Genomic DNA, 8,702 nt, shown 5'->3' with positions numbered 1-8,702 from the left:
GTGTGGCTGATGGGTGAATTTGAGAAGTACAAGGCTAGGCATGCGTGGGACTCCCAAAGCCATTGGGGCTGGTCTGGCTCAGCTGGTCTGGGGTCTTAGCTTGCATGAAGTCCTGGGTACAATCCCCACTGTCACATAAACCAGGTGTGGTGGCAGGCACCTGTAACCCCAGCATTGCAGAGGGGGAGGCAGGAAAGGCAGGAGTTGAAGGTCACCCTTGGGTACCCAGAGAATTAAAGGCCCGTCTGAGATAGAGGAGACCGTGTCTCAAAACAAACAAACAAAGCCAAATGCATTTTAGGCCAACCTGGGCTACATGAGACCAAGTTTTAAAACAAAAGAAACCCATCGCTCTGTATACTAACTAAAAAAGATTTTTTTAAAGAATATATCAGATCCTATTTGTCATGATGACTGTGCCCTGACAAGGCCACCCTTGAGGGAAGCAGGGGTGCATTGGGGGTGGGGTGGAGTTCACTACAAGAGGTGGGGTCCTGTTCCCAGGCACACAGGACCCAGGCATTGGACAGTAGGACCCATTCAGCACCCCTCCCCCAGGACCCTGTAGCTTTAGGCCCAGGGGGTCCCCCACGGACTCAGGGGGCAGCTTCAGCCCCTTGGCTAGCATGTGACATGCCCTGGAGGGCGGAGGTATCACAATTAGGTCTCCAGCAGAGGCTGGGCCCTCAGCAGGTACCCGGCTAATAACTGGAGTGTCTATGAGCCTACAGATCTGGAAAGAGAGAAGGGAAAAGCAGAGGCAGAGGGGCAGAGGACGGGTCCTGGGACAGGGCAAGGCCGGTCAAGCTGAGAGGCACCTGGGTGAAACTCCCAAGCTGACCAGCTTCCTCTGGCCAGGGGCGAGCATCGCCCGGCTTGGGCTATAGCCTTGCCCCCAGGGTGGCCCCGCCTCTTTTGCCTTCCTCTCTCTTGGCCCGCGGACGCCCATCCCTGTGGCAGAAGGTCCAGGCAAATGACTCAGTACAGGGTGAGGAGAGGGAAGAGGACAGGCCACGCAGGGCAGCAGCTACAGACCCACTGCCCCTGCCCCCCCTGACTAGGGGTCGCTGGATTTTTGAGAAACTGCAAGAACGTCAAGGTCAAGGTGCCAGTCTCTGGGGAGGCTACATGACTACAGCTAAGCAGCCATCAGGGCGGTTCCGCTCAGTCCATGTAGTCTTTTTCAGCCCTTCTGCTGGCAGTCTGGCTATCCTTGGTTGGCAGACACATTCCCCGATCTTTATTCAACTTTGCCCAATGGTCTTCCACATCTGTGCGCACATGCCTCCTCCCCCCTTTTTTTTCCTTAAGGCAGTTTCTCTGTGTAGCCCTGACTGTCCTGGAACTCACTCTGTAGACCAGGCTGGCCTTGAATTCAGAGATCCGCCTGCATCTGCCTCCCCAGTGCTGGCATTAAAGGTGTGCGCCACCACGGCCCGGCTTCAAGTCTTTAAAAAAAAAAAAAAAAAAAAGGCCAGGCGGTAGTGGCTCACGCCTTTAATCCCAGCACTCGGGAGGCAGAGGCAGGCAGATCTCTGTGAGTTCGAGGCCAGCCTGGACTCCAAAGTGAGTTCCAGGAAAGGCACAAAGCTACACAGAGAAACCTTGTCTCGAAAAAAAAAAAAAAAAAAAAAGTCAAGCCGAGAAGGTGGCTACAGTAAGGTGTCTGCATGAAGATCTGAGCATGGATCCCCAAACTCATGTCAAAATTTGGGTGGTAGTAACACGTGTCTATAACCCCAACACTGGGGAGGTAGAGGTAGGAGGATCCCTAGAGCTTGCTGGCCAGCCAACCTGTCTGAATTGGTAATTTCCAGGTTCTGTGAGAGACCTGTCCCCCCAAATAAGGTGGAGAGTAATAGAGGAAGTCACCCAAGATCAACCTCTGACCTCCATATACGTGCACACGCATGCACACATACACACATGTACAGACACACACATGTACAGACATGCATACACCACACACACAGACAAATAGGAACCAGGCATTCTACCACCACCCCACCCCCCGGCTGCTACGTGGCCCCTATCAATTCTTGCTTTGTGGTCTCAGAAATCCTGTTAGCGAAATGTCCGTTTGTGATAAGAAAGGGAACTACAGGACACAGGGCTTGCCTCTCTTTTCCTCAGAGCAAGGACAGCCACCAGCAGGCTGGGCTGCCCAAGTCTTTGCACCTGGGGGGCCATCTCCTAGGCAGTCGGAGTTTCAGGACACTGTTGCTTGGTTTTTTACTCTTTTTTGGGGGGCCCACCACCCAGCTCCCAAATATATCACACACGGAGGCTTAGTCTTATTTATGAATACCCGGTCTTAGCTTGGTTTAGTTTCTAGCCGGCTTTCCTTATCTTAAATTATCCCATCTACCTTTTGCCTCGGGGCTTTTCCCGTTCTCTTCCTTCTGTAAATCTTACTCTTACTCCGTGGCTGGCTGTGTAGCTGGGTGGCTGGCCCCTGGAGTCCTCCTCCTTCTCTGGCTCCTAGATTCCTCTCTTACCCAGATCTCTCCTTCTATATATTCTCTGCCTGCCAGCCAGTGCTGCCTATTTCTCTCTCCTGCTTCACTATTGGCTGTTCAGCTCTTGATTAGACCATCAGATGTTTCAGACAGGCCCAGTAACACAGCTTCACAGAGTTAAACAAATGCAACATAAGCAAAAGTAACACACCTAAAATTAATATTCTCCAGCAGGACACCGGTGGCGGGTGGGGAGGGCCGCTATGGCCCTGGAACAGCCGCTCTGAGCTTCTCCAAGGGCTCTGGGCTCAGCTCCCAGCTGCTGAGCTCCTGGTGGGCAGCTGCTTGCGGACCTACTGTGCGCGAATTCCTGTACTCACAGGGTGTTGCAGGAGGCAAGCCCTGTCTGAGGCAGTCCCTGCCCAGGATGGCTGTATGTTCGTTCCACAGAGGCAGATGTCTGGCCTCAGGCCTGGGAAGTGCTAGGGCATTGGGGCTGGGAAGTCCAGTGTAGGCCTAGACAGCAGAGCTGGGCACGGGAAAGGCAGAACGGAAGAGAGCTCAGATGAGCAAAATCATCTTTGCTGGCAGGCAGTGTGAACATGAGACTGTGGGGTGATGGTTGGGGCCCTGCTGCCCTTGACAGGCTTTGGTCTGGCCCCAGCAAGGGAGCAAGGTCAGCCTGGCTCCCTCAGGGTTCTCTATGAGAGCTGCTTCCATTGTCCTGGCTGACCACAGCTAGCGAGGATCCACAGCAGGCCTGTGCCCTTCTGAACCTGCTGGCCAAGAAGCCAATGAAGGTCTTGGCCTAGCAGCTGATATCCAGGGTCTGTCCACTCCATAAGCCTTATTCTCTTATCCTCTCTCTTGCCTCCTTAATCCATGGGCATGGAATGACTTTCCCCAGGGAAACACACACACACGCACGCACGCACGCACGCACGCACATGCGTGCATGCATATCTGCCCCAGATGGTAGAGGGAGCTGAGATAGACCAAAGAAAAGTCTGCCTGAGTATGGCATGGTGAACCGGTGTGTTTATCAGGGTCATTTATAAGACAACAGGCCCTTCACTGGCATTTGCTTCACCAAAAACCTCCATACCCCAGCATGGGTGACAATTCTCAGAAAACTGCGTAGATACAGTCCCCACCCCAAGTCAACCTTCCACCTCATACAGCCTGGCACCCCAAGACCCCGTGCAGCTGGGGCAGGAGGGAGCAGTGGCCAGAGTCTCGTGGCAAGACCAAAGAGTGCTTGCTGCTGGTCATTCTGGTGCAGGCTATCATAGCTGCTCCGTGTGTGTCAAGATGGTGACGGTCGGGCCACACCCAGAGGGCTGCCACCAGGCAGTGGGTGCTTCTCGCCGTGCGGAACCTCGTTTGCTGGCTACCTGCATGGCTTCCGAAGCCTCACCGTGGCTTCTCTCTCCAGAGGGCAAATTTATTCTCTCCAGGGGGGTTGGGTCTGTGTCCCTCTGTTTCCTAGGGTTACCCTCATTCCAATCCTGTCGTGAATACACGGGCTGTTGTGTGCCTAGGCTTCCCTGACTAGAAAATGAGGATTGGATAACAAAGCATAGGGCTTAAGAGTGCCCCCCTGCCCCCACCCCCGCTTGTTATTTAAGCCCTCAAGAGGCAGTGGCAGGAGGATTGCTGTGAGTGTGAGGCCAATTGGACTACTAGAGAGATCTTTTTCTCAAAAACAAACAACAGTGGAAACTGAATGAGAACACATCTGTTTGGGTGTTTTCTCTAAGGCTTGGGGCAGAGCTGTTAACATCAGTCTATTTTTTTGTCTTCATTTTTATTTATTTATTTATTTATTTATTTATTTATTTATTTATTTATTTATTTATTTATTTATTTATTTTTAGGAATGGGTTTCACTTAGCCCAGGCTGGCTCCAAACTCAATGTGTAGTGGAGACGGATGACCTTGAACTGCTGGTCCCACACTGAGATCAGAGGCATCAGTCAGCATGCCTGGTTTCTGTGGTGCTGGGGCCTGGATCCAGGGCTTCGAGCATGGTGGTAAGCTCCCTATCCACGGAGCCACACCCCCAGTCCCCATCAGTCTGTCTTTTTTTTTTTTTTTTTTTTTTTGGTTTTTCCAGACAGGGTTTCTCTGTGTAGCTTTGCGCCTTTCCTGGAACTCACTTGGTAGCCCAGGCTGGCCTCGAACTCACAGAGATCCACCTGGCTCTGCCTCCCGAGTGATGGGATTAAAGGCGTGCGCCACCACCGCCCGGCATCATCAGTCTGTCTTTGTAGTTCACATTCTCCAAGCTCCTGCTGTGTGCCAGGTCTGGAACCTGGCAGAAGGCCCAGAGGTGGACATGCCACCTGTCCCTACCCAGGCTCCAGTGAGCTGCAAGAGAAAGACATTAGATCTGGTAAAGAGCGAGACTGTAGAGCCTCGTGACCTCCGAAATGGGCACCGGGGCCGGTTGCATGTTCTGTCCTCAGATCGCAAGGCAAGTTCTGCGGTGGGGTGGCAGCCGGGGCGGGAGGGACAGATGCCACTGGCCGATTATACAACACAGCCTCGCGGCAGAGGGCCGGCTGATGGGGTCTGTCAGCATTGCAACCGTCCAGGACATGCAGCTAGACACTCAGAAAGACAATGTGCGGTAGTGCATCATGACGGACACATGTGGGGCGGGACAAAACTGCTCACCCTCCCACCCACCCCCAAGCCCTGGAGAGCAAGAGGAAGAGGCTGGGGTCCCGATGACCTAAGTCCCTCCTAGTAGGCCTCACCCCTTTTTGTTTGTTCGCTTTGTTTTTCTAGACAGAGTTTCTCTCTGTAGCCTTGGCTGTCCTGGAACTCGAGCTGTAGCCCTGACCTCGATTGTGGCCAAGGTAGGCACGACCACCTCCCGGCTAGGCCTCACCTCTTTAAAGGTCCCAGAGCCACGCTATAGCGCCAGCCTGGGGACTGCGCCCTTAACACAGGATCCTTTTGGGGGTGGGTTGTGGGGGACCAGCTCCCACATTTATTTACCTCGGGGACTCTTGAGGAGTGAGGGATAAGAAAGAGATTTAGGTAGAAATTTATAGACAGTTGGAAACACAGGATAGCTCGGGAGGGCCTGGATCCAAACCCACCGGCCCCTTCTGTCGCTACTAAAGGGCTTTTAAAGGAATGCCAAGGGGTGGAGCAAAAGACCCCCCACCTCCCACCGCAGCACAGCCGAGTGCAGACCATCCCAGACACCTGGTGACCATGCACCTGGTCAAGCCATCCACTCGTGCGGCCCTGCTGTGTAAAGCAAGCTCAGCTCTCACTAGGAAGCTTTTGTGGGCTCCCACAGTGGGGGACACTCGGGGCAACCCATACCCCAGCTGTGGTAGGCCCACAGGATTAGGGACCGAGGGCGGGGTGTCCAAAGGCAGCTGGAAGGTGCGGAGGGGTCCTCAGACTCTCAGGGGGCTTTGCGGGGAAGGCTTTCATTTTTCAGCTGGGTGTGGCAACTGGCTTCTAAACGACTGTTATTGCATTTATAATTGAGGGAGAAAATGGAATTTGAAAAGAAATGCCAGGGCCAGCGGAGAAGCAGACACACAGCCCTGGAAGGGAGCCTGCTGGAGATCAGGAGGGGTGTGGCCAGCTCCTGTCCTATCTCTTGGGGATGAGGGTATGGGACTTGGTTGGACACGTGTGAGGGTGGAGCCCTCCAATCCTTTGAGCACTGGAGTTTGCCATTCCTAGGCAGGGCTGGCCTGAGCTCCCCACGTCCTCGGCTTCAACCCGACGGGCACGGCTTGCGCGTGGGGTGGTCCATTCTTCGGCGGCGTTCGGCCGGCTCCCCGCGACCCCGCCCTAGGTGGACCGGGTGAGGCCGGGCTCTCGGAAGCGGCCGCTCCCTGACCGCGCCACTGGGGGCCGCCCGCGGGCCGTGCGGTCCCGAGCGCGCCGTGCGTTGCGCCCCGGTCCCCGCGCGCGCAGCTCCGCTCAGGGCGGCCCCGCGCGGAGACACGATCGGGGCCGGCGCGCGGGCTGAGCGGCGGCGATGGCGCAGGGCGGGCGGCGGGCGCGCGGCGCGGGGCCCTAGTCGGGCGGGCGCGCTCGGGACGGCGCGGTGGCCGCGCAGCCATGGCCGGGGAGCGGCGCCGGGCGCTGCTGGAGCTGCTGACGCGGCCGGGGAACGCGCGCTGCGCTGACTGCGGAGCCCCGGGTAGGTGCGGGACGGGCGGAGGCGCGGGGTGCGGCCGGGTGGACGGGACTGCGTGGGGGCGCGGGGGACGGGGACGAGCCACACGCTGGGGTCCGGGCTGGGGTGGGGTGCGGCCCGGGTGCACCTGCCGGCGGCCGGGACCGGCGGTGGCGGGGCGCAGCATCCGGAGGGCACCTCGTGGGCTCCGCGCGACCGGTACCGCCGCCTCCCCTCCCCCGCCGGGCTGCGTGTCACGCTGTCACCCGCGGCCGCCTCCCCTCCCCAGCCTTGCGAAACCTCGGCGTCTCAGGAAAAAAAAAAAAAGAGGAAATCATTGGGGGCGGCTGGCTTTCAGGGAAAGCGGCCAGTGAACCCAGGGTGTCTTCCGAGGAGTGTGGGGTCCACCTGGTTCCCAGCTACCTGGAGGTGACGTCATGGCATCCCTTCCTGGGGCCACCGTCTTGTACCGGCTCAAGGCTGAGGGAGGAAGCTGAGCCTTGGGTGGCCCTTCTAAGGACAGGCTGGCCATGTGCCTATGGCTTTCTACACCTAGCTTCCCTGGGACCAGGACAGTGGGGGACGACGGGTGAGAGCCGCAGGCACATCTGCCTGGCATCTTCCAGACTTTGTCCCTTGGTCGCCCTGGTTTGGAGGGACTTGTATCTGCCAGAACACAGGGGCTCAGGACTGGCTATGGAGAAAGGGCTGAGTTCTCTGACTAGGGGGCAGTCGCCTAGAGCTGGCATCCCCAGGCTCATCCTCTCTGAGTATGCAGGTGGGGGAGAGACCTGCAAGACATTTCAGGGATATAGGGGACCCTAGCCTGAGTCTCTCAGAACATACCTACCGGGTATCCTAGGAGACATCATTCTGGCTAAAGGTCCACAGATTGTAAATAGGACCTCCCCCCCCCAACTCCCCCGCCCCCGCCGCTGGGCCGAGGAGTGCCAGCCCCAGCCTGAGAATGGGCTGGTCCGTAGTCCTGCCTGCGACCCCAGGGGCTCTGGTGTCCCTGAGAGAAGACATGGACCAAGCTTCAACGGGAAGCTGGGCGAGATGAAGTAGCCCTTTCCCGGTCTCCCGAGGCACCGCAGGGTCCTGCCGATGGTGCAGTGGGGTGGTGGCTCCCTGGTGTTATGTGGTACTGTTGCCAGCTGGCCGGGCGCGGGGTGGAGCCTTCCTCTCTCAGGCCTGTCTTTCAACTTGTTCAGGAAAGCTGGCTGCTGTGCTGGAGTCCCTGGTTAGGAAGGCTGATGGGTTGCTTGTCTTCCAACCCGGACTGGGGTGAACCCCAGGAGAGGGGAGCTGGCCTGCCCCCATAGTTTTTGGCTACCTAGCCCAGGAGCAGCTTCTCAGAACACACAGCTACTTTCTAGACACTCTTAGACCTTCTGGCCTGACAGCGGGAAGAAGGGGATTCCTGAACCCCTCGTGAGAACTACCCTACGCCATTCACCTAGGCAGCGTCCTGGCATCCCTTTAGGCTCAGGCCAGACTGCTGCAGCTGCTGCCCTCGAAGGGCACAGTTCTTGCTGGCTGTAGGCCAAGCCACCCATTTTCAGACTTGGCCTATAGCAGCAGCTTGCTCCCCCCGGCCCCCTACCTGTGAGGCAGACAAAGTATGAGGCTTGTTTCCATTTTACAGCCAGGGAAACCGAAGCCTCAACAACTTGAACTGTCTTAGGTGTCCGTCCACAAGGCTGACCGGGTTTCTTGATGCCCAGTCTGGGCCCACCCACATGGTCTATGCAAATCTCCCAACTTTACCTAGACCCGGGGCCCAGCCACTGCCTGCACCATGACCCCTATGGCATGCCCCCAAAACACACGGGCCTCTGATGCTCAGTGGGGAGTTGGGGATTGATCTTCCTATGTTCTTCGATGCTGTGGGGTTCTGGAGTCTCCTGTCTTCTGGTGGCCTTGTTGCAGGGGGGGGTGTTGGGGGTGGGGACACATGTATGTCCCATGTTGTCATGTGGACTGGCTCGTGGCTCTTCTTGACCACACGGGTGGGACCAAGGGAGCCTGAGGAGTAATGACATCTTCCCTGGACAACAGAACATCATAGCAGGCCCAGGTCACCT

At 57.0% G+C, this 8,702-nt stretch overlaps 1 protein-coding gene across 1 annotated transcript in view; it reads left to right on the top strand.

Annotated features, from left to right (window-relative positions):
- The first annotated feature begins 6,501 nt into the window (after window positions 1–6,501).
- The window catches only part of Adap1 (ArfGAP with dual PH domains 1), a 51,530-nt gene continuing 49,329 nt past the window's right edge, over window positions 6,502–8,702 (top strand). The window contains exon 1 of the mRNA XM_076561394.1: window positions 6,502–6,639. Coding sequence (XP_076417509.1) covers window positions 6,558–6,639 — 82 coding nt within the window. The 5' untranslated portion in view covers window positions 6,502–6,557. The remainder of the gene's footprint in view (window positions 6,640–8,702) is intronic.

This window comes from Peromyscus maniculatus, chromosome 23 (assembly GCF_049852395.1).
Source record: "Peromyscus maniculatus bairdii isolate BWxNUB_F1_BW_parent chromosome 23, HU_Pman_BW_mat_3.1, whole genome shotgun sequence".
NCBI lineage: Eukaryota > Metazoa > Chordata > Mammalia > Rodentia > Cricetidae > Peromyscus > Peromyscus maniculatus.
This window is presented reverse-complemented; position numbering and strand designations above follow the sequence as displayed.